General features: G+C 35.2%; 1 protein-coding gene across 2 annotated transcripts in view; it reads right to left on the bottom strand.

The window, feature by feature from the left end:
- Positions 1 to 27118, bottom strand: part of RYK (receptor like tyrosine kinase) — a 92766-nt gene that overhangs the window by 11800 nt on the left and 53848 nt on the right. Inside the window, exons 7-13 of one of the 2 annotated variants that reach the window (XM_061193670.1) lie at positions 24959 to 25059; positions 21861 to 21995; positions 20492 to 20578; positions 15137 to 15206; positions 9567 to 9699; positions 8498 to 8607; positions 8178 to 8337 (exon numbers count right to left, since the gene is read on the bottom strand). In XM_061193670.1, the coding sequence (XP_061049653.1) occupies positions 8178 to 8337; positions 8498 to 8607; positions 9567 to 9699; positions 15137 to 15206; positions 20492 to 20578; positions 21861 to 21995; positions 24959 to 25059 (796 nt within the window). The remainder of the gene's footprint in view (positions 1 to 8177; positions 8338 to 8497; positions 8608 to 9566; positions 9700 to 15136; positions 15207 to 20491; positions 20579 to 21860; positions 21996 to 24958; positions 25060 to 27118) is intronic. The other variant, XM_061193671.1, reaches the window with a different exon arrangement.

The raw sequence follows: 27118 nt of genomic DNA, 5'->3' as shown, positions 1-27118 counted from the left end.
CTTATAGTGTGCATCTGCTAGTTATGAATTCTTTCAGCTCTTCTATTTCTGGAAAAGTCTTTATTCCCCCTTCAGTTTTTGAAAGATATTTTATCTGGGTATAAAATTCTACATAAGTTTTTTCTTACAGTAGATGTTAAAGATGTTGCTTCACTGTCTTCTCCCTTGCATGGCTTCCAATGAGAAATTTTCCTGGTTCCTCTGTATATTGACATTCTTTTTTTATGGCTGCTTTTAAGATTTTCTCTTTATCGCTAGTCTTGCACAATTTGATTATAATGTGTAATGCATTAGTTTCTTCGTGCTTATTGTGTTTGGGGTTTGTTGAGCTCTTAGATCTGTGGATTTATAGTTTTAATCAAATTTGGAAACATTTCAGTTATTTCTTCATTATTCTTTTAGTCCCCCACTGCCCCGCAACTCCAATGCATGCTTTTGTGGACCCCGATTACAACTATATTCAGCAACCTGAAGTTGTCCCATAGGTCAATGAGAGATCCTTCTTCAAGAATTTTCTGTACCTTCTCTCTCCTATCTCTTGCTTTATTCCCATCTCAGACAAGAGGTATACCTCCTCCTATGCCAAACTATACCTTTACGTGGGTTTCTGAGCCCGTTCACCTATCATCTCTTGGACCTCCAGTCCAATAATCACAAGTCCGTCTCTTTCTCCCTATTGCTTCCCTGCCTAAAAGCCACACCAAACAAACCCAATAAAATAAAACACAACATTAACACAATAAAACCTCTCTTGATCCTGCCATCCCATCAAGCTACAATCCTTCCACTCCTTTTCATAGCTAAACTTCTTCAAAGTGTAATCTATTTATTGTCTCCACTTTCTCACCTCCCACAGAGCCCTTAACAATCATATCCATCTTTAATGATTTACTAAACCTGCCTGTTCAAAAGCCCTCAAAGATTTCCTCATCCTTTCTGACTACTGCAGATATGTTTAGAGACTAGACTCTCCTTGAAACTATTTTCTTCCTTGGTTTCTAAGACACAGCATTCTCTGGATTCTGTTCTTACCCTTCTGTTTTATTCATTGTTCATCTTTCCTTTCTCACTAACTAAAGTAAATATTCCCTACATTTTCTCTTGGCTTTCTTCTCTCTTTATATTTGCTACCTCTGAGATCAACAAACTCTGTTTATTCAATCACACACTTTTACGAAGCTGATGTACAATTTCTAATATCCTGCTTCTATGTCTGTCCAGAATTCCAGACCTACATTCCACCCATCAGTATCCTGAACTCAACATGCCCCATAGCAAATCAATCATGTTTTCCCCTCAAACCAGACAGTCTACCTGTTGTCCTCAATTGTGTTGCATCTTTACAGTGCAAAGATTGCACTTATGTTTTCAGAAACATGGGCCCTGGGCACAAAAGCAGAGTAGGTATCTATGCAATATATCTAATACTTCAGAGGGAGACCTTAGGCCACAAAGGTCAATTAATAAATCATTTACTCATAAATAACAACTGTAGTCAAAAGAACACATGGAGTCTCTGAATTGAAGTCTGTAGGAGTGAGACAAGGAGAAAAATGAGGATTCAACATGGAAACAGAGGGGAGAAGAGGACAGTGTGAGGCCCTCCAAGATTCTTTTACACGGTCAAGTACACAGCTCTCTAAGGATAAGATTAACACTGCTACGTGCACACACACACACACACACACACAAACACACACACACACACACAAACACACACACAACTTTAATTCTGTAAATACGGAAAACCTTCTAAAGGAAAATAATTAAACTCTTCTAAAGGCAGAGTTCCCCACTGCCTGTTCTGGGAAAAATGACTTGTGCCAGAAAATATAAGGCAGCGTGTGATAGGTGCCATTATTAGGTAGACAAAGAATTCTTTATGGGTGTCATTAAGTAGATACAATTCTCTGGGATCCAAAGATGATCAAATTAAATGGCATAGAAGCACCTGGTGAGTTTGGACTCAGCAGGAATTCCGGATTGGCTGAAATGCAGAATATAAGGAAACGTACAGTAGAAAATATAAAACTGAAACAAGAAGATAAGGAACAGAAGTTCTGAAAACCAAGGCGAAGGAGTTTGGATTTCTCTTTACCAATTCCTTTAATTAAGAGTTCACTCTGAAGATCAAAGTATCATGAAGTAACATTCCAAGCAGTGGAAGCTTGAGTCCAGTCGACTTTCATTAACATTAACTAAACAATTTTCACAAGTTTCCAAAACTAACACTATGCCGTACTCGAGGTACAGGCTTTATTAGTATATACCCCTTTCTGAATATCCAATTTTTGAAGCTATACTATTCTACGAATTTTAATTTTTCAGACACATATTTTCCAGGCCTTTCCAATAACCACAGCGGAAATATATATCTATAGAATTATGTTACTTTAAAAAGCTTTACTGGATGCACAGTGGTGGGCCAGGCCCCTGGCACACTGAGTGGAGGCAAGGGCCAGGAGCCAGGATCCAATTAATAAATTTACACAAGTGACCTTTAAAGGGTTCTTTTAAACAATTCTTCAGTGTAAACTATCACCTAAAAATCTTAATAATCCTTTATACTTATCACTGTGGCTTATACTTTTCTATTCCAGCTAAACAAATGTACCCAAGTGTACAATGACTATATAGAAAGTGTATTTTGACTGCATCAGGTATCGAATTTAGTACATGTTGCTAACTCTACTTCAAAAATCAGCAATCTTTAGGCACAGAGTGTCCTACATGACTGAAAAGAGACCAAATCTGTCCTAGGATCTAATATCGGATGCCTACCAAGCCATCACACATATCTGCTATATATGGTACTTTCCTCCACTGTATCAGATGCTTAGACATTGCTCTATCAGAACACTGGGGCTATTTGAAGGGGATATTAAATAGAATGATAAGGACAAGGCAGGAAAGGAAAGGAAGGATATGTTCACAAGATCTCTTAAGGAAAATATCTATTCTCAAGGAGAGCCAAATACAGAAAATAAATTGAGTGCAACTACTTGATCACAAGACAGGAACTGGTCACTCTGAAAATATATTAACTGTTCCTAAAGTAAATCCATTTATTCCTCATTCCCAGGAAATATTAGGACTATTTCATAAAACTAAATATTTTCTTAATGTTAATAATATTAAACTTTAAATCTTTATTTCCTAAAGTAATGTCTGAATGATTTTTTCACCTCTCCAGCTTTTTTCTAATGTCTTTTAATCAATTCATCTTAACATGAATATTTAAATAGTACGTCTAAGATAGTTGATGTGTAAAATGTGCAACCATAATGGAAACAAATTAAATAATGGGACTCTAAGTATTATTCTAAAATTAATAATGAAGAAAGGGAGTAAAATAGAAAGTTTTCTATTCTTTTAAAAATAATAAGCATTCTCTGAAAACTATAGCTCTCTCTGATACCACAGTAGTTCAGAAGACCACTCTTCATGGGCATATTATGAATGTGAGTTTCTCCTGCACAAGTCTGTTCAGGGTTGTGGCAGTGACTTTCCATGGCACTGGGCAAAGAGGAGCAATAAGAAGCACTCTGCAGCAAGCAGAGTATCTGCATAACTACAGATTTCTCTCCTTCTTCTGGAGATAATCTCTAATGTTCACAAAAGAAATAATGTCAAGGAACACATTTTCATATGCCCTGCACCCTAAAAACTGTTCGAATACCTTAAAGGATCTCCTCATTGCCATAAACCACGCTGATAAGACTCACATGGAAATCATTTCCTTGACTTGTTTTTTTCCCAAGAAAATGCTTTGTAAACACAATGTAATACCATAAAGGCAAGAAAACCACCAAGAAAAAACTCTTAATTGTGTATTCCTGATTGCATTCAGTCTCTTAATAGAAGGTAGCCTCTTACAGAATTGTTAGCTACTATAACTAGCTAAATAATTCAAAGAAGACATAAATCAAGAAATCTATTTTCAAATAAAGGAAAAGAAAGTCACCAAAAAAGATCTATGGCAGTACCACATCTGATGAAAACAGAATAAAAACAATATCCAGAAATTCTTAATAATGGCTATGATGATGTCATATCTTAGAATAATATTAGAGATTTATAACTAGTCAAATCTGGTTGTGCATATTTCCTAAGTTCAACAGTTAAAAGCTGATATTAACATTATAATAATCTTGACATAGTAAAATATTGAATCCTTCCAGTAAAAACTATTAAAACACAACCCAGAAATGCAATGTATTATTTTTAAGACAGAAAACATTAATGTATTTCCAAATAAATCAGGGAGAATTTTTAACTATAAAGGAATGCAAAAATGTTAAGGGTCTTTTAAAGGGCAGGGAAAATGTTCCCTCCAAGGCAGTAATATCATTTGTTAGATGCTACATTAATAGCTAAAATATGTACTTTACATGTGTAGATATTCTGGGGGGAATGGGGTTACATTACTTATTTTGCATTTGACTCTGAATGAAGTTTTACAGCCCGAAAGTAGAATATTAAATGTAGCTTTTTAAAACCCCAACTTAATCCATAAATGAAAAGTGGAAACACAGCATAATGATTATGTATACACATTTCAATACAAATGTTAAAAAGCAATTTAACATGTGTGCTTTAACATAAGAATTCAAAAAATACTCAATCCCACAAAACAGAAAGGCAGGATTTTTACACTAAATAGCCCCATCACAGTCATAGGAAACAGAACAGTATTCCCATTCCTTTCAATCTCAATTATCCAAGGCAAAAGATATTTTGGGGAAAAATACATTTTAAAGGAAATGAATTTATAAGAATCTAAAGAAGAAATATCTGAACATTTTAGGAGCTGACCATGTTAAACGTAAATCAATGTGGGTATTCTCACCAACACATTCTAAGTACAGCTCAGAAGAACTTGGGTCACACAGACATTTCAAGTAAGTTTATGCCAATACATGCTAAAAGTGGTGATGATTTTAAAGTAATTCTCCTGTTAAGTCAAGTTCTTACATAAAATATGTGAACTGTTGCAAAATTTGTAAAATATCATAATTGTAAGAAAAACTAATTCTAAGTATGATTTTGAAATATTTGCTTAACCAAGCCATATATCCTCTACATGGACTTTACCAGCTAATAAGCACAGTGTACCCAGCTGAAGAGATGTAGATCACATTGCTTAGAAATGTATTATTAACTATAGTCTCATTAGTTGAAGTGTATCATCTAATTTTCACTCTGGAGTTCCTGTGAAATATGTGATCATAAGTGTTATAAAAAATAATTCCTAAAAAAATTTCCTATTACTGCTTAAATATACAATGGAATACTTACATAGAAATAAGCAAATACATTAAATTAAGCATGCATATTTTGGGGGCTTCCACTGTGCAAGCTAACAGTACTACTGGCCATCTTGCATACCCCTCTGAAATATTACTTATCAATATTCCTTTTTCTAAGAGAATAATCAAACAATTCCCAATCTCCTTGAAGTTACATGGCATCTTTGTATTACAGACTGCCATCTAAGAAACATCTTCTATTTCCTGCCCGTTAGACTAGTTTTGGGTTCACCACAACTGCCACTTCATTTCTGTTAAGGCAACCATGCTATATTTCAATGAGTAATAAAATCATAAAATTTTAAAATCAACCATTAAAAAGAATATTAACATCCCAAAGAGATGAGTGAATTAATCTTTTAAATCAAATATGGAATGATATTTTCAAAGAAGATGTGAGGAAAGTTTCTTTTACTTTTCTGCATTCAAAAATGTTCAGATGCAGGCTTTTCTACTAAAGGGGTGGATTTGAGAACCATGTAGCTCTAATTCAACTGATATTATGTTTTAGAACTATGTTCTAAAACCAAAGTTAAACTCAATTTTTTCCCCCATGAAAACAGCTTTGCTTAATGTAGTAACTGGTAAAGAATCCCACCTACAATTCAGAACTTCTGAATAAAGATTTGGCAACCTGAAAAACAAGCACCTGAGTATAACTGGTCCTTACTGTCATTCAATACAGCAGCTGTTTGCTAGCCTAAATCAAGCTCTGCTTTCCTTTTTTTTAAACATCATTTGAGAAAAAAAAACATCAAAAACAAAACAAGCAACCCCTCCTTCCCCCCCAAAGAAGTCCAGGTTCTCTTTAGATAGCTATGAGAACTATGTAAGTTGCTTTGCGTATTTGTATTGCTTTACTTGGAATTTTAACTTCTTGACATTAATGTTAGAGAAGTTTTATTTTATTATCACAGCTCTGGAAGAACAGACTAGGCCTAGTTTCCCACTGCTATACAAGCTGAACCCTCAGGGCTCTGTGTCTAAGAATCAGGATTTATTCCTCCCACCTCCACCCATTCTCCAAAAGGCCCCATGCCTCTGGCTGGGAAAGACTGTGGCAACAAGTTTCCATCCACTATTAACCTTTGCAGCTGCTCCATGAAGCAGAAAACATCCTTCGCATCATCACTCATATCTATTCTGCCCATCTCACAAGTGTCAGATAAGCTTTTTTTTTTTCTTTTCAGAGAGTAGTTGATTTTAAATTAAGTTAAAACAAAGTATTTTGAAGATATGCATAATGAAAGACCTTCACTTACAGGAAAAAAGTTTAAAAACTATATATGTAACTTGTTCATTCACATCAAGTGAGCACATCTCATCAAAACACTTGGTATGCAGAAAGGCACAATATATCAAATAGCTAACCTAGCTCCTGAAAAAGAAAAAAAAATTTAAATTAAAAGACTATAATAACAAGAGAGCGTTCCTCCCTTAACAAATCATTTCAAGGATTTTAAATTGGAAGATTAGTTTTTCAATAAGGAAATCTTAGGTAATTTCAATTACTGAGTGTAGTGGATTGAATGGTGGCCCCAAAGATATGTCCACATTCTAATCCCTGAAACCTATAGATATTACCTTATATGACAAAAGATGTGATTAAGTTAAGGACCTTGAGAGTAGAAACATATCCTGGATTATGAGATAAATCCTAAATGCAATCATATGTATCACTGTAAGAGAGATGTAGAGGGAGTTTCGAGAGACAGACACATGGAGGATAAGGTGATATGAACATGGAGCAGAGAGAGAGATGGAGAGAGATGGAGAGAGATGCAGCCACAAGCCAAGGAGTGCCAAGAGCCATCAGAAGTTGGGAGAGGCAAGGACGGTTTCTCCCTTAGGGTCTCTGGAGGGAGCACGGCCCTGCCTACACCCTGATTTCAAACATGTGGCTTCCAGAATTCAACTGTGAGAGAATAAGCCTCTGCTGTTTTACCACCAAGGTTGTTGCAATCTGTTACAGCAGCCACAGGACACTAATACACTGAGGGAAACTGTGTATTAAAAGAGTAGTCCTTAACCCACACAAACTTAGTAAAAGGGAAATCCTATATTATAAATAAAATATATCACTGAGACACAAGATACAATGATATGGTAAGCCCAATTTTTATAGCTGAAACTTTGAAGCAAATTACTCTATAAAATTTTACATGTAACACTAACAGATACTGAGTGATACAGGGGGACCTTATAAGCAGAAGTTTTACCTAATCTCTAAATATTCAGCTATAATAATAAAGTGCATTAAGCAAGAGATAGGGAAATAAATTAATTTTCCAAATCAAACTAAAAAGTGGCAGAAATTAAAAACAATTAAAATGCCTACAAAATACACGCGAGTAACTGTGGCTTCTGAAACTATACATCACTAAGTTTAAAGGATCCCACTATATGATCTGCTTGAATAGACAGAACCACCCAGAAACTGACAAAAAGGAAGAGAGTGACATCTGGGGAACTGTAAGTTACACAGGCCATAAAACTTGGAAGAGGTCATTTGAAAAAAAGAAAACAATAAATCTTCACTATCTGACAGCCACTTGGTCATTCTGAGACTTAAAAAACCTAACTTCAATATCATCACCTTTAAAACTGGGATAGTGTCTACCTATCTCATAGTGTTAATAGCCCCCTCACAGGTTATCATGAGGATGAAATGAAATTACACAGTGATGGGCCATGGTTTGGGTCACAGCTTATCTCCACAAACTAGCTGACAGTTAGAAAGCTAACTATACTTGCTTTCTGAATAAAAAATTTCAGGGAACAGTTATCAGATTTTAAAAATTGAAAAACATTTTAAAAGCATTTGGAGCCTCCTCCATTCTGCTGATATCCCGGGGTCCCAGCACTTACCACATCACTAGCACTGGAGAACTCATTATTAACCAGACTTTCAAGAGCCATCCACCGAACCGGCCTGTTTTCGTTGTCCCCCAGACAATGATAGTCCATAGGGAACAAGTCTCTGGAGAGGGCATTGTCTGTGATCTTAACTTGAAGTGTGTCATCAATGCTGAAAAGTAGACATGAACATCAAATACAATTGAATACTGAAAAAATATGGACCACAATCACTCATAAATACAACACAGTTCCCACTGTGACTCATGGAGAGAACCCAAATTCAGGGAACACTAAATATCAAATGATAGTGACAAGCTCATGGCACCTACACACAGTTCCTAGCAGCCAGGTCTTTGTGGATGACTTCCCTTCTGGCCAGATAGCTCATTCCACAGGCAATCTGAATAGCCATGTGGACCAGGTCTTGTTGAGAAATTGCCTGTGGTAACAGAAAATGACAATGTTTGCAGTTAGCACAAAAACTTTGATGGTAGTTATTTTATTCCACAATCTTACTCCATCCCAAAATACACCTACACACTAAGTTTTAAAAAGCTACTTCTTGACCAAGAACATGTTCCCATAGCTTCCTATACTTATACCTACTACAGTCCTTATCATTCTGTACTGTAATTTACCATTTACTTCACTCTCATCTGTTAGGTGTATCTCCCCAACATCCAGCATATACAGTAGCGGCTCAATAAACATCTGTTCAATGAATGCTGAACTCTAAGGGTAATATTTCAAATGTTTATTATTCAATAACTTGTTCTTTTCTTTTCCAATGTTAAGCTTTTATTAGGAGGTTATCCCCCGGGGACCATTTTCAAACTAATGTTAGTTTACAGCTCTCTCTGATGTGCTCCTCTAGAGCTAGTGTGCCAGGACTGTAGGTTGAGGAATGAAATTCTTCCCCAGGTGATGCTGGTGGGCTATGGCTGCCAACCACTAGCTGGAAACCCTGGCTACCAAATTATCACCCACAATCTACACCTCCAGCTACCACCAGCTTTTTTTCTTTTTTTTTGTACAACATGGACCAAATGGCTCTGTAAGGTCTATTTCCATTCCTAGAAGGGAGATCTAGTACAAGTACCTTCAAAGAGTTAGGAGGAAAATGACTGAGATGGTGTCACAGAGGGTTTGAGGTGATTATGAATAATACACAATGGTTATACACGGAAAACCTTCAGCATCAGCAGAGTGTAAGCCTCAAGACAGGAATCACAAACCATCTCCCTCTAAATCAACAGGTTAGCAATATCTTCTGGTTCAACTTGAGTTTCTTTTTACAGACTTCTAAACAGTTTATATATAGGAATGTTAACATCTACCTTCAAAGATATTGTTAGAAGCTACTGGTAAATAATTGGTATTTGGGCAAATATTTCTCACCTGTGGATTATTGGCCTCTACTAATTTGCACTGCCGTAAAAACAATTTAAGATTCCCCCAATTCATGTAAGGCAATATCACCATCGGCTTTTCTCCTTCTTCTATACAGACATGGGTAATAGGAAGAAGATTTCTATAAAATAATAAGAAATCAGGAGAAACACAAGTGAAATCTGAAACTTCAGGGGGTTATTTTTAATAAAAAGTAATAAAATAAAGATAACCTAAAACAAAACAAGAAAATCTCAAACTTACTTAAAAACATATAACCATTAAAAATGTAAAATTATAAATGCTCTTTTAGACTAGATTTTAATGTTTTCCACATATCCACTTTCTTGACAGGGAAAAATTATAAACTCAGAAGTTGTTTCCTGTGGACTAGATTCTCTTAAGACACACTCTAGCCACACTAAATCTCTACTCTAAAGGGTGATCAAAGGGACCTAAAAAATGACTTGAGCATGAGCACATGATAACAGCCCATTTGGTTCATTATCACGCTTTAAAAAAAAAAAAGGGCCCCAACGCAAGTCTGCAGAAAAGAATATGATAATCAAGAGCTTGAAACTGTCACAGAAAGCCAAGAAGTTCTTAGCAGGTCACACGGGATTTCTAAATCCTAAATTTACCATTTACTGTCTGTGTGACCATCTCTCTTGGCCTTAGTTTCCATACCTCTAACATGGGGATCCCACCAGCCATACAATGTTGCTGTGATATACAAATAAGGCCAAGCATGCAGTAAAAAAAAATCTTGTTCCTTTTAAAATCTCCATGGCACACATAAATACTTTCATCTTATTGCCTAATGACACCTCTTCCATTGGTACCTGGAAATAACTGTTAATTTTTCCCAAGGCTATGTAACTTTTTACGTAATTACCTCATTTCCCCCACTAAGCTGAAAATTCCTAGATGGCAAAAACTAAAGTGAACTCCTTTTTTACACCCAATGCTTTGTATTCTGTGCCACAGAAATAAGCATTTAATAAATATTTGATAAGTAACACCAAACAACAACCTGAAAAACATTCCTCCTCCTTAACTTGGAAAATTCTGCCTCTAAGGATATTAATAAGGAAATATTATTAAACATATGAAAGCTATATGAACAAGGATAGTTAATGCAGTATTACTAGTAAAAGCTGCAAACAACAAGATTGTCCAAAAGTAAGGAAGTACAGCCAAATAATAGGACAGTATATAACAAATAGTCACAAAGGGATGTTACAAGAATATGAGTAAAAGCTTACTTATAGGAAAGCAAGATACAAAATTCACATATGTTTGCAGGATAATTACAAATATGGTGGCAAATACAACTCTGCACAGAAGTATGCCAAGAGTTGTTGTTTTTGAGTTGTGAGACTTTAGATCATTTCTACCTTGCTTTTCTGTATTTCCTAAATTGTCTCAATTGAGTATGTATCTCTTTTAAAACCACAGTCACACAACTCTGGCCTAACAGTGCAGAAGTGAAAGCTGTGGGCCCCCCTCCTGCTGTGCAGGAGTTACTAACAGGGAAAGCACTGACCCTGAGGAGCCGGGAAAATGAGGACTCAGAGATCAGTAAACCTGTATGCGGCAACTTCCCTGTAAGGCTTCTGCTTGCTTTACAGCCCAAGGGTGGCAGTGATGATTAGTCCCACTTTACAGGTGAGGGAATCCATGAAGGGGGTAAGGGGTAAGTAATCTGCCAATGACAAACAGCAAGCACATAGAGAAAAAATTCAAATCTTCATCTGATTCTAAAAACCTTGTGTTTTCCACTGGATCACTGGACATTCCCTCCCAGGGGAGCAAGACAGAGCCTCTTTTCACACCAAGTCCCACACATACTAAAATGACTACAGCAGGAGGATGGAGGGAGGGGGAACTGGAGGAAGGCAGTCAAAGGTACAAACTTCCAGTTATAAATAAGTACTAGGGATGTACTGTACAACCTGACGACTATAGCTAACACTGCTGTGTGATATACAAAACAGTGGGTAAGAGAGTAAATTCTAAGAGCTCTCATCACAAGGAGATAATTTTCTTTCTTCTTTCTTTCCCTTTTATTGTATCTATATGAGAAGATGGATGTTAGCTGAACCTACTATGGTAATCATTTCACAATATATGTAAATCAAACCATCATGCTGTATGTTTTAAACTTATACAGTGAGGTATGTCAATTATTTCTCAATAAAAGTGGGAAAAAATGACTACAGCAGGTGTGCACTCAGGTTTAACTGAACCTACCATGATTTCAGGAGTAATGTGAAGAGCTGCCCAATCTCTTTAACCCTCCCAAAATTATTTCTCTGCACCTTTCCTCATGACTGAAATTCACTGAGCAAAGTTTAAGGAATCTGACCCAAACACAGGAAGTTTGCTGGATGAGATCAAATCATTTATTCTGTCACCAGAGGATTAAAAGCCCTCCGGGAGAAGTAACAAGCTGCATGAAAATGTTTCAAAGAACAAATGGCTGCTCTTCGTTCTGCCCAGTTTATAAAGGAAAGGAAGATAAAGAGGAAGATCTGGGATCTATAAGAAGAGTGGATGAGGCAGAAGCAGGTGCTATAGAGGAAAGGCAGGTTCTGCAGGGACTTGAGGCAAGAACTGGTCCAGTTCTCAGTCTTGCCGAGCGTGCCTGCAGAGTGAGAGCCATGAGGCATTCAGCAAAGTGCCCGTCATCAGGCACCCTTGGGCCAATGGAGAGTCAAACTACAAGCAGAAATAGATTGAGTACTTTTTATGAAGCACGTCTGATGGAATTTAAATAGATCGACAGCTATCTTTTATTTATACAGCTATTTTAACTTATAATAAAAATTATTCTCAAAAATTCCAGTGGAAAAAGGAATGAAAAGAAAGAATTTCAAGATGCTTTAAAATATTTCAACACTTTAAAACTCTTAATCATGGAATGTTAAAACATGAAGTAAACATGATGAATTACATACCAAAACTAGTTTTTTAAAAAAGGTAAAATCAGAAACCAGGTGTCATTTCTTGCTGAGTGTATTGAGTTTGCTTGATAAATTCTATAATATGATCACTGAATATCATTATTTCATTTTTAACCCTCATGCCTAGCAGTGTTCCAAGTGCAAAATGGGCACTTAATGAATGAGAACGTATGCATACACAGAGCCATGAACAGTCTAGACATCAGGGGTCAAAAGAAATGTGTTATAGGCCCTAGTCCCCTTAAAAATGAAATAAATTGCTACAGTGAGTAGAAAGAACCATATACTTTCTACATATCGACAATGTGTTTTGCTCATTAAAAACCAGGAGTCCTGGTATCACTTTATGATGAGGAAGAACAATTAACCAGGATCAAACCATAACCTGCCTTTAGAAGACATTCCCTAATCACTGAATGTACAGTAACAAATAACCCTAATTCAGTGTGTCATCCCATTCCACCACCTAAGGGTATCCTGGGGCTACTAATTCATCCTAGTTGGATGCTGGAAAATCCTATAGCTTAAAGCTGCCTGAGAAAATGCTGCAAATGCTTGCTCTGAACATTTTTCAGCCAAAGCACCTTTGGGCTACTGTGGATATAAAACTGCTTCTTGAGAAAATCCTGGCTTTGTCTATATTTATCCCTGCCACCCACTTCTGTGCTGATGTGGTACAGACCTTTCATCAAGGTAAGAATACTAGCTAAGTACCTAAGTACTAGGTTAACATTACATACTAGTATTAAACACTCTGGTTCTTCCCGCTAGGGTCAGCATAATAAATCAAGTACTCCTAACATTGTCAAAAAGGACATTCCCAATTGATCATTACCCAGTTCTTGCTTTGTTACTCAGAGGAAACAAAATGTTTTTTTTTTTTTTAGAAAATATAGTCTAAAGGGTAAGTTATCTATCCACTCCTCTGCAAATGAGTTCTATTCTTGGAATGAATCAGTGAATCAGGTCAATGGAAGGTAACATTCTTAAATCACATGACTTAAACCCTTCAAAAGAACATTTTTAGTCCCTCATTACTGTGTGGTCAATTTTTTTCAAAGGTCTCTGGCTTTTTTATTTTCAATGAAACTAAAAAGTATATCTGTTCATTATCTTAATCAATGTCCCAAGTATATGATAAAGCTAATGACATGTGTCTCAGAATGTGAAACCAGAAAAAGTTTTCTCCCCCAAGAAACATGTACATTTCCTTCCCTTCTAATACTGAGATGTATCAAACTTTAATGTTTCCTTCAGCCTTGCTTGCCCAGAAGCTAAGAGTTGTTTTATGTTCAATTACATAAAAATAACTGTCTCCTTAATGTTGGCTTATTTGTCTTCTTTTCCACCTTCACAATGCCAAAAAACTCAATTTCATTTTCATTACCATTTTATTGATCTTACTATAGCTGCCTTCTTTTTAGGTTCTCAAATTCTTTTGACTATGAACCAAAGTATAAATAAAATTCAAAAATAAAACTCTGCATAGTCATCTTATTTTTTGGCAGAACTCAAGTAACTGCTCAAAGTACACAGAAATTACAATGCATAATGCCTTTTGCACATGACTTTCTATCTTTTTTTTTTCCTGGAAGTCCATAAATATCTTCCAACAATGATGGTCACCATTCCATTTTTTAAACATATGTGATCAAATTTTCAGTAGGCACACAAATTAAGCTGACTCTGTATAGTGCTTTAAAACAACAACAACAAAAACCTTGCCCAAACATTGATACTGCACATTGTGATACTATAATTACGCCCTTTTTGGCTCAGAAGAATCTCTTGTTATAGCTCTGTGAAAAGGACTGATAATAAGCTTTTAAAAAAAGTTCTTCATATACAGAACTGTAAATATTTTTTAAAAATCATACTGCAAACTAATGATAAGAGACTGGTTAAATAAAATGTGGTGCATCCATTCAATGAACTACTATGTAGTCTTTTTAAATGTGGATGTGAATTTATAGTTACTTACATGAAAAGTTAGATACATTGTTTTGCCATATCAAGAAGTGTGTTAACCTTGTTAAAGATAATGGTATTGTGATTATATAGAAAAATGTCCTCAACTTTTTGGAAAATGCATGCTGAAAATGCATTGAAAGTGCTGAGATATCCAATTTAGTTTAAAATACTTCCACACTTGCAAATATCTATCTATATCTACCTAAATAGATGATAGATACATAAACATGCACAGCAAAAATGGCAAATGTTAACCACCAATGAATTTAGGAGGTGGGCTTATTGGTGTTTATTATTCTTTTCTTTGGTACTCTACATGTTCAACATTTCATAACAAATATTTTTTAGCATATGTATATCATTATCCTACTTTTTAAAGGGAAAGATGCACATAAATATAAACTCTTTCCTGAAAGCTCAGCTATAATTATCCAGATGTGGGCTTACATACTCTTCTTTATATTTTACTGTGTTTTTAAATTTTGTGCAATGAGCATGCATTTCACTTTTATATTCAGGAAAAAATAAATTAAGTTATTCCAGAAATGCTTTCTATTAAGAGCACATTACAACATTCTTAAAAGTGTAGCATACAATGCTACCATGCTTAACACTTAAATGCTGGGTGGTTTCTCCTCTCACCTGTGATGAAGACCTCGTAGCTTACAACTTTCAGTGAGCATCATTGTCACCTGAATTTCAGAAGCTTGATCTACATAAAGAAAAAGACACTGTCATATATACTATGATAATATTATACATATGACATCAATATTTTCTGGTATTAGTAAGTAACTATCTCAGACTGTATGGTAAATTTCATTAAAAGTTACAGGCAAATCTAAATAGGTCTAGCCTAAAATTCTATTGTAGTAGGTGGAGTCTCACTGACAAGGTCAACATTTACAGATGCCATTAAGGATAAGTTTGACTACATAAAAATCAGAAATTAAGTAAGGTTCCAGAAACAAAGTAGAGAAAGTAATAACAGACTGGAAAAATATCTGTAACACATAAGGCATATAAAGGGCTGATTTTGTCTTTTCCCCCCTTCTTTAAAGAACTCATACGATAAGAAAAAAAACTGAAAAAGAGGCAAAGGATATAAACATATAGTTTACTAAAAAAACAACACAAATGACCAGCAAAATTAAAAAAACGACTTTCTGCCTCACTCCTCAGTAAAAAAATGCAAATTAAACTAGGAGATGCCATCTTCCTCATCAGACTGGAAGAGACACAAAAGTCAGCCACCTGCCAGTTTGGGCAGGAGTGTGAGGAAACAGGCTTATCAACAGGTGGGTGAAACAACAGCTAACACAATTTTTAATACCTTTTACCATCATCAATCCCACTGCTAAGAGTCTACTCACAAAAGCTCATCTATATAGACCATAACAAGAATAGTGTTCAATTATAACAGCAAAAAAACTCAAAACGACCAAAGACCAAAGTGCCCATCACAGAGAGCTAGTTAAATTAGCACGTAAGAATACTATGCAGCTACCTTAAGAAAAAAAGTCAGATTTACATGTACTGACAGAGGAAAATCTGCAAGACATATTAAATTTTAAAAGCAAGGTGAAAAACTGTGTTTGTGCGATCAGTTATATTTCAAAATCAAATTTATTTGGAAAATTAGATATATTTGGGTGTGTTTTTCTTCTTACTCACAGAGGGAATCGTAAGAAATTGTTTACGGGAGTTACTTTTAGGGATGCGAGAATTTATATTTTGCACCTTTCTGTCCTGTTTAAACTTTCTAACCTTACAAACATAAAATTAGAAAAAAATGACCACAGGAGTTCTGACTGGAGATTGTGGTGCATTTTACTGTTTTCTTCTTCTTACCTCTACGTGGTTAAACAAACAAAAAGAACTACTATTATATTAGTAGAAAAAGATTTAATTTTCATATAACAGCCCAAATTAGCATGATTATTCCATTTTATTTTTAGCTTCTGAACTCATGGTTTTTGGTCCAGGTAACAAACAGAACTAAAATTGGCTTTTAGTTCAATGTTTTTGAAATAAAACATGATAATGCAATTTACCAATATCTTTACTCTGCACCTTCAAAAGAATTTGAAGCCATTAAATATTTGCACAAATCTACAAGGATGCCTCCTCTTATAGGGACCACTACTTTAATAAATATAGAGGATTTTCTCCCCTGTCTGAAAAGAACATTTCCATTAAGTGAATAGTATATTTTCATTATAAAATTGAAAATGAGTTTTAATTTTTTTAAAAATGGGTTTTAAATATCAAAAACAAAATTAACAGTATACCCTTAAAAATACTTTCAAAGAAGCCAATAATAGATTTGTATGTCAACAATAAAAAAAAACAGTAATAATAATTTATAGATCTTCTGATCAATGCAGTAAGAGGGAGAAGAAGATAGAAAGATGGGCAAAGCCAAGATACACCTCCCAGCCCTACCTAGTAAAATGCTAAACCAACAGTAAAATCCAGACCACTAAACTCAGGCACGACGATTATACACTCATTCCTTAAAAGTGGAGCTGTCAAAGCTGAGAAATAGTAAATTTCATTTACTTCCAAGACTAACCCCTGGAATCACTCCCTCTCTCATTACTTGATATTAGTGTTCCCTTTCCAGACAGCTTCACTTAGTTAAAACTTTTGTAGGAATACAAAATGGGTAGACAAAAAGCCAAGGACTTGGAATACTTGCTACTTCTTTGAAAAAGCACTTTACCTCAATGTCTGCTGAAATAAACTCTAATTGTTTAAAAACTGCTTAAAATTTAGGAACATTTAGTAAATGGCAGAATACGCCTTTTTACTCTTTCTGTAATCTAAACAACTGTTAATAAAATTATGGCCAGAACTATTTGGGGGCTGGAAGGATCTTTTTAGAACTGAAAACTAGTAATAGTTGGAGGTCTGTACCCATTTGGTAAGAGTTTACCTTCTTGTCAACTGGTACAGAGATCCAAGTAAAATGAAAGGTAATTTCAGGATGTGTCATTTTTTGCATAATTTTTTAAGGTTTTAACTTTGATAAGCATGTTCTATTAAGCAAGGGACACTTGAGCTGGATAATGAGCTAAGGAAACTTTGGAGAAAAAATAATTTTATACATTTAGTAAGAAAAAATCATTTTCCTGGATTCCTTACCCAGTCTGGTCCTAGTCTTATAATTTTAAATACTGAAAGGTCTACCTTTAAGATGTATACATTTGAAAAGAATATTATACAATAATTTACATTCTAAAAGTTACAAGAACAAAATGATTTTTAAAAAACCCTACTTATTTCTAATTTGTAAAAAATTAGAAGCTATAAAAGAAAACAAGAACTTAATACCAATAACCTCAAATTAATTGATTTATTTCATGGAATTCAATTTCACAATATTCACTGTGTGAAATTCAGATTCCTAATTTCAATCTCTGGAAATTTATATTGGAATATCCATTAAGTCTCTGTGAAAAATGATAACTTTTAAGAAGCCAAACTCCAATTTCCTGCTTATGCCTAAAGGCAAAGGTAGGGACTTCCCTGGTGGTGCAGTGGTTAAGACTCCACACTCCCAACGCAGGGGGCCCGGGTTCGATCTCCATCAGGGAACTAGAGCCCACATGCATGCCACAACTAAGAGTTCACATGCCGTAACTTAGAGTTCGCATGCCGCAACTAAGGAGTTGGCGAGCTGCAACTAAGGAGCAGGTGAGCTGCAACTAAGGAGCCCGCCTGCTGCAACTAAGACCTGGTACAACCAAATAAATAAATAAAATAAATATATAAATAAATAAATAAATAAATAAAGGTAAAGTAACTGATCTTTTAAAAACTTATTTTTGCATTTTTAGCTGTACTTCTAATTGTATAGCATGTAACAAAGCATACATATTTGTGAAAGAACTTTGTCAACTCTACGTAGCTTCAATTAAAAAATAAAAATAACATTCCAAAAGAATAAATCTCAGAGACACTCAATCATGTGGAGTTATCTAACAATTTTAAAGCAAATACCGTGGTCAGTACACTTCCTCTGTGTTTCCCATGCAAATCATGACCATATCTTGGCTAAGGACTCACTATGCTTTCTCTTGTTTCCGTCTAGCTCAGAGAGAACATTATAATTACAGTGGTAAGACACAGAAACAAGCAAGTGACTACAATTCAAAGGTACACGGAAAGAGAAATCTTATCTTGTGAAACAGTCCCAGTATCTGCATTGTGTTTTCTTATCACTATTATTTCCTTTCCCTCCACCTCCGATCCTAAATCAACCCAATTCTATACAGAAACCTCTTTTGTTAATTCAACATTCCTTCAGAACAAATTAATAATAGCCCAGTTCTAAATTATCCATAGAATATTTACAAACCCCAGAAGAAATATTACAATTAAGGGGGAATGTTTCCTTTAAAAAATGGAGAAACTGTAACAAAAGGCAGACATTATTAAACTTAGGGCTCAAATTTTACATTTACAAAGAGTAATATGTAAAGTATCCTTCAAAACTAGTCAGAAAACCTAGTGGGACCAAACGTAAAAATCAATCTTTAGAAGTGTTTTGGGGTTAGGAGAAGTGAATGAATAAACTAAATTCATTTTATTAACTGTTAACTTACTCACTTAACAGTAAGTTAAACCATCTGTTTAGAAAGAAGAAAGTGTGTGTTTGTAGCATCCTTAAACAAGCAATTTTGCTAAATTAAAAGAAATCAAATTCCAAAGTTTTTTTGTTAGATTAGTACAACCCAACTTTTTAGAAACAATAAACATAAACCTTTCATACTTCCTAAGAATTCCTTTAACTAAATTTAGAAACATAAGTTCTTATAAATTAACTTTGTGAACTTCATAAAACTGTCACCTCCTACTCATAAAACTGAATTTAATTTTGCCCTCAATTTCTGCATTTGGAATGCTAAATTTGTTTTTCCAAAATTAATAACTAGTTATTTCAACTTACATCAGACACTGTCAGACATTAAGCACTCTTTAAATTACATTTTCTCTCTTAAAATGAACAAACAGACTTACCTAAGAATTATTTAAGCTTTTACAAAGCTTAAATATACAAATCAATTATAAATCATTAAAATTCTAATATTATAAAAGGTCTTGCTAATTTACCAGTATTAGGCAATAAGCCATATAAAAACATATTCTAGTATATGTTGATAGGGAATCTCTAACTGAAAATTTTATATAAATCAGTAAGTGAAATCAGTAAGTGAAAAATTAAGCATCACATTTCTCCAAAAGGAGAATATGTGAAAACAGGTATTCTGTTCATGAAAATATAAACTATCACTACCTTTTAGAAAACAATCTGGCAACAACTATCAATATTTTAAATGTAAACACCTTGTGGGGCAGCAATTCCAACTACAGCTATACCTGCAAAACTCTACCAAGAAATAACACACACACACACACACACACACACACACACACACACACACACACAGAGAGATTTTCTGCAAATTATATATAACAGCAAAAAAAAGGGAGGAGAGGGAGTGAGAGAAAGGCAAATAGCAGCTATTCACATAAGGTACAGTGGGTCTGGGGGTCATTTTTTTTTTTTATAAGTCCTCAGTATTGGGGGTGGGGGGGTGCTGAGATGGAGGGAAAACTGCTATCAATGTTTTTTAAGAAGGAAAAACCAAAGAATTTTAACCTAGGAAAAACATAATATTAGATGTAGCAAAAATGAAGTCAAGTGGATGCAGTTTAATTAGAAGCCTAATATCTAATAAATATATAATTATAATAATATAATAATAATAAAATAATATAATAAATATATAATGTCTTAATTTATTAGCTTCTATTTTCTATACCTTAATGAAAACAACACAAATCTCCTAAAAGGTTAGACTGTATAAGCTAAATTAACATGGACTGATTAAGGTCTGGCACACACTGAAAATCTGAAACAATTTCGCTGACATAAGCCACCTTAGACAGAAAAGCAGTATGGAAACAGAATGGGAAATAAAATCCTACCTTTAACTGTTTTTACAAATGCTTGTTTTTCCTTATTTGGATCTTTTTCATCTACTAAAATCCCATGGAAAATACGCCCAAAAGTACCTAAAAGGAAAAATAATAATTATTGAGATCATATGATAACGTTCATAAAATTATAAGTACAAAACTTTCTGGCACAATACAACTTAAACATAACAAGGGAAAATGTGGTCAACATTACTCCAGCCCTAGCATAAAAAGACTCAAATCTTTGTTTTTTAATGACTGTTAAAGGCTCTTTTTAACTACAAAATATCTTAACTTGCCTTTTGAAATACTAAATTGAAACTATATATGAGAATTCATTCTGAAATATCCTAAATAAACTAATGATACAGACAGGAGCACTGGAGCTCAGTAATGGGGTATCCATAGAGACATTTATGAGTTTCTAGGCTTAGCCTCAGAGCAACGACAAAGGAGAAAAATGGACTCTCCTCATACATTCAAAAACACCAAAAAAATCTGCTTCCATTAATTACTATTTGCCACTGGAGACAGTTCAAGCCCCTCCCTTGGCTGTGACTGACCTACAAGCATCTCAACCAAACAGATGAATTTAGAATGACTCACATGCATCCAAAACATTCCAAACTGAGTTATGGAAAGGGGGAAAAAGTAATTCTCTATTTAACAACTTGAAGAGCTCAATAAAGTATTTTATTATTAATTTCTCTCTTCTTCTTTCAGCATTCTCCCCAGTCAATACCCTGAAACTCAAAAAAGAAAGCCAGGACCAGCAAGAGGGGAAGGGCAGGGTACTATCTCTCAAACACCTATCATGTGTTAGTTCATTTAATGAACATCAGTTCATCTAATCTTCATAAATGTCTAAGAGTAGACAACGGAGTCCAAATTTAGAGAAGAGGAAACTGGACATGGAAAACAGGAAATGATTTCTCCAAGGTCACATAGGTAATAAATTGTGGGACTGGGATTGGAAGTTGGGCATAACTCCAATCCCCATGCATGCGCCTTCTGCTAGAACCCATACACTTTCCATCACAGAGAGAATTACTTAGAATGTTTCAAAGAGGCCTGCTAGGTAGTGATCATCTCAGACAAGAACTAAACAGAAAATATACTTTAAAGGTGACAAACACTAATAATCATGCCTTAATATACTTGAAAATCAACACTTGCACCAAAGCTGTCCATATTAAGGCAAATTGAAAATCTAAAGAAAGGGAAAATAAAAATCAGTGTTATAGAGGAAACAAATTGTGCACGGCTTTCTATCCTTAAACTCAAAATGAGATGAAATTCTTAAATTCTGAAACAAAAAAATTTTTATACTACTAACATTAAATCTTGCTTGAAAACCTGATTTTGAGATAATAGATACCTTCTTGGAGTACATCTTTTAGAGTTATCCTCTCCCTGGATATTGCGATATCCTTCACCTTAGCTTTGGCCTCCAAAAGAGTGACACTTCTCAGGTCATTCTTCTCTATCCGCAAGGTAGGATAACCTGAGGAGCCAACAAAGCCAAACCAAGAAATATAAATACCCTTATTATGGCATCAGGGTCAACTAGTTCAGTTAGAACCTCAGGACTCAAGTCACAGGAATGAATCAATGTAAGAATCATAAATGGAAAAAGGCACACACACGAACAGGGAGAATTACTTATGAAGGCCATACTAAATTTTAAAGGAACACTTTCCCACCTATCCCAAAATCTTAAAATGCAGAATTAAAACAAGAAACACTAAAAATAATATTATATTACTACCAGTTCAATTGTTCTTCAGCCAAATGAAACAAGCTTTGATTCATGAAATTTAATTTAATCCCTCATATGGACTGCTTTTCTCTCCAAAGATTTTCTAATATAGTCTTCTAACAAAAAAAACCTTTTCGAATGAAGAGATGTTTGTAAAAATATATTTTCTAAAAAAATATATAATTGATTTAATCATTCTGGCATCCATACAGCCTAGTCATACCACTGTGAGAGTCATATTTGTTTTTCGGTTCCCTTAATTCCCATTCATTCTTAATATGATGACAGCAAAACAGAATTTCTGGCCATAAATTAAAATTCTCATTGCAAGAAAAAAAGTCAGAATAAAAGTTAGTGTTAGCAAGCAGAAATTGGACTGGTATCCCCACTGGAATAGTATTTTGGGGAAGAAGAATCACTCACGAATGGGTGGACCTGGACAATGGTCATCAGTGGCTGCGAGAAGAACCACATGAACGGCTCTGGAGAACTTTGTAATGGATGGATTCGGCTGACAAAGCCTGATTCCACTGGTCAGCACTGTGACCATGATATGTCTAGGTGCGTGTGCATATGTGAGCATTTATGAGTGCATTTGTGAGTGTTTAGTCCTTCCTGGAGTTCTCTGAGTTTCTTGCATCTGTGGACTGTTGTGTTTTGTTATTTTGGAAAACTCTCAGCTATTTTGTCTTCAAGTATTTTTTCCGCTCCTTTCTTTTTTTAATTTATAGACAAATATATTTCCATTGGGTTTTCGTAAAAGCACTAATTGTTTTTATCATACATAAGAAATGAAGTATCTATCTCCTTAAGGTAATGTCTACAAAACAAACTTACTGGTGGTAAATACAAAAATTTGTCAACAAATAAATGTATTTCCACTGACTTTTTAAAATGCATTTTGCTTTTAGCATATATAATAAATTACTTATCTACCTCTTTAAGGTTATATCCACAATCAAGAATTGACTGTAATGAGCAAATCTTGACAGCTAGACATTAAAAGCAATGATGTGTTTCTTATAAATAGTTTGGACTACTCTCACATCTATCATTATATTTCCTGAGGAACATATGTCTTTCTTTCCTTGGTGGAGATGTTAACTGCTGTTATGATTTCCCTTAGATTTCTTTTAAGCTAGAGTGCCCCCTCCTTCCCTTTCGTTTTTCTTGCCACATCTTATTAAAGAAACTGCGTCAATTATCCTGGAGAATGTCCAGCATCTGCCTCTTCTAGTGTCATCTAACTTGTTTCTCTATCCCTGTATTTCTTGTAAACTGCAAGTCAGTTTTACAGCCTTGATTAGATCCAGGTTAACTCTTGGAGGGGGAGGGGAGACAAGAATATTCCATCTGGGAGCACAAAATACTTAGCTGTCCTACTTTTAATGATGCTAAGTTTCAGTAGTGGATTCAGGCAGTGACACTCTGATCCCTCAAATGGTAAAGTTCCCTACTTCCCTTTGTTTGTATAGTTTAAAACACTGACGATCTTTTCCTGAATCAAATATTTTATTACGGGATGCAAGTATGATTTTCTAATTCTATCATTCCTTCCACAGTTATTAGCTGGGATTCTTCTGTAAAAAAACATTTTCCTTCATAAACCAGCACTATCTAGTTACTGTGAAATAGTTCACGTAGCCAGTTGTCAGAGTAAGGCATTATTGGTGCCTTAGTTAACTCCCATAATGACCAATTTTTCTAAAAAGTATCATTACCAACTTGTGGATTTTTACACATTTTTACATTTCACATTTACATCACTTCATCAATCCACTGCAGTCATTATTCTTTCTGATGCTCAATGGTCCCATTTTGGGGAGCTCTTGTCTTTAGTAGCTTCCTGGAATTTTGGCTCAGCACATGTCCCAGGTTTATCTTACACATTCCCGACCCAGTCCTGGAATCATCCGTTTCTCCAAAGAATCCTGGTACTTCTTAATGAGAAACAGTACTGAAAGACCACAAGAGGGCACTGGGTGAAGAACAGATACTCTTTAATTTTAGTTTACTAGAGAGTAAATGTCAGCCCAGGGGAGATAATAGTTAATCGCCTACAAGAACCTCATTAATCAATGGCACCACTGAGTTGAGCCCTGACTTGTGGTCCACTGTCTATCCTGATGATTGTGTAGTTTCTTATTTGTATGGTGACTGAGTCCTCATTATGTCTAAATTATACTCTAAGAATGATTATTTTCCCCCAAACATCTACATGTTACAGTATAAAAACTTTCATTAAAATCTGTTCAAAAAAAGGAAATCAGACCCCATTCTCAACTCTAATGGCAGCTAGTTTCCCATCATGATCAGAAAACAATGTAAAGTCCTAACCACAGCCCATGAGACCATCAAATAATTCATTAAAATCCAAGTCTCTGCCTTCATAGAGATCAGTGGCTTATTCTATCTAACTACCTGAAAATCCCCCTTCTGAATTTGTATAGAGATGATTCAGCAGCCCTCTTATTATAATCTATAGAAACCTCCCCAAAACTAATTCTAGCAATTAAACCTAAAATTTTAATACTCCAATTTTGGAATGTTTCATTCAATGCTCTAGAAAGCAAAAGTTAAAGCTTAATTCTGTACATGTTATATACTATGTACACAGCATGGCCCACGTCCCACAAGTAACTAACCACACAGGACCAAGGAAAGACAGACCATAGACAATTTTAGTAAACCATCTTTAGAATTAAATTAACTCTTACTGGTGATAGGAGTTGCATTGTTGGGTGTGTCAGCTCTCAGATACTGAGTCGTCTGGGTAGATGGCTGAGACAGCCCTTGGGAACTACTGCTGGCACTGATGCTGCAAACAATTTTTGAGAGAAATACTTGGCAAGTCAGCTTCAATGAGAAATTTCCTTTTTCCATACATACAAAACGCATGTAGCCATTATAACCAGCTTAAAACCCTAACAGAGATCACAATAATTTATGGATCTCTATCACAAATGTTCCATATTGAAATTTTAATCTGCCTCATAACGTAGAGCTCTATTTTTTTCCTTCCTTTCTATCTCCACAACCACCAGGCAGGTTCATCATATCATAGTCATTCACAAATGTGGTACTCCTCAGACACCATAGATAACAGTCCTGAACCTCACAAAATGTTATGCTAGGGAACCATCTCTTAGGAAAAGAGCTCATGCCGCTCAATGAGATTGCTTTTAAGAAAAGGAGTATAAAGACAGGCCTCTTTTAATGATGGTCCAAAATCAAATGGCCTACAGATGATGGAGTATGAAAGCAAATCAAACATGCCAACGTGCTCAAAGCTTGGGAAGGGACTTCCGACCTGGTTCAAATCTGTTTAATCATATACATTTTGCTTCTTCTACTTCCCCAATCCCACCTTTTTAGAATTTACAGAACTTATTAGAAATCTCTAGCACGTGAAGCATTCTATTATGCCATATTCTTTAAGCAATGAGGAGACCCAAAAAATGGTAGGCTCAAATAAATGTGAACCCCATACTCAAGACTACTACAGATTAATGTCCTTTTGTCTTGTCAGTGGATGACGACCTTATCCCAGGGTCACCCTTGCACACATTCCAATTTCACTGCCTCAGCCCTTGTACTTTTGCAGCAGTGGAGAAGTAAAGCATAGAAATTCAGCATGAAGAGTGAAATCACAGGCAGGATGTCATCCCCTCAGGAGGAAGGTCTACTTTCCATGCCTCCCTTAGCTATAGGATCAGCAGAGTCCCATAAGAGGCTCCCAAATTTCCTAAATATGAAAATCGTTTAAATGACCACACCCCACAAAATAGTTCTGTATTTTCATAACCTGATGATTAAAAAAACACATAATGATAAAAAGCTGCTACTCAAAAATTGATCTATATAGGTCTACACATATAGTGGGTATGGGACAGTACAGTGAAGAGATGTAGAGCATAACCTTGAAATCAAAACTGCCAGCACCACCATTTATTAACTAGCTGTATGACCTTAGGCAAAATGCTTTTGGAGCCTCAAATGCCTCGTGGATAAAATGACCATAATACTACCTCCTGAAAAGGTTGCTAAAAGGATTACATGAAAAATATAATCCTTTTAGGGCAGTGCCCTGCCCTCAAACATATACTTACAAGTTATTATTACTAATTATGCATATTATTACCAATATTATGCATCCTTAATTACTGGAACCACCAGGCACCTGTTTTTGGAGTTCTGAGTACATACTACTCAAAGACCACGTCGGAAATCAAATCTGTTAAAAGTCCAGGATTCAATAATGGGGAGAGAAGAGAAGCATTATCATCCCCAAAGAGGGGGGAAATAATAGAATACAATTTACTTACCCATAAAATGGGACTAAGAAAATCTACCTCCCAGGATTTTTGTGAGGCTCAAGTTGTATAATATACGTGAAAGTACAATTTAAATATTACCTGCAACCAACGTACAGGTTGAATAAATATGCACAGACCCCAAATTATTTACTAGTTATTGTGTTTCTCTTCAGCAGCTCAACAGTAGGTGGCACTCTTGTACCACCTCAGAATTCCTGAAAAGCCTGGGCATACAAAGATGTTATGCGCTCATCCATATTTAGTGGTCCCTACAATGAGTATAGCACTAATGTTAAGCGATCAGAACAAACCTTTGAAAGCCCAGACTTACTGTTATGTGAGAAGCACGGAGCAGTTGGGGATCGACCCCTGATACCCATTAAATTCAATATCTACATAGCTACATCACATGAGGTAAAAAATGAGATAAAAATGTACGCTTGCTAGCACTTAATAGTTTAACACCAGTCTAAATAAATTATCTCATTTGACTTTCATAAGCAAGTAAGATTAGTTATGAAGACATTAACCCTGCTTTAGCGTTGAAGTTAGAACTTAGGG

Source organism: Eubalaena glacialis, chromosome 6 (genome assembly GCF_028564815.1).
Source record: "Eubalaena glacialis isolate mEubGla1 chromosome 6, mEubGla1.1.hap2.+ XY, whole genome shotgun sequence".
NCBI lineage: Eukaryota > Metazoa > Chordata > Mammalia > Artiodactyla > Balaenidae > Eubalaena > Eubalaena glacialis.
The sequence above is the reverse complement of the archived record's forward strand: the minus strand, read 5'-3'. Positions and strand labels throughout refer to the sequence as shown.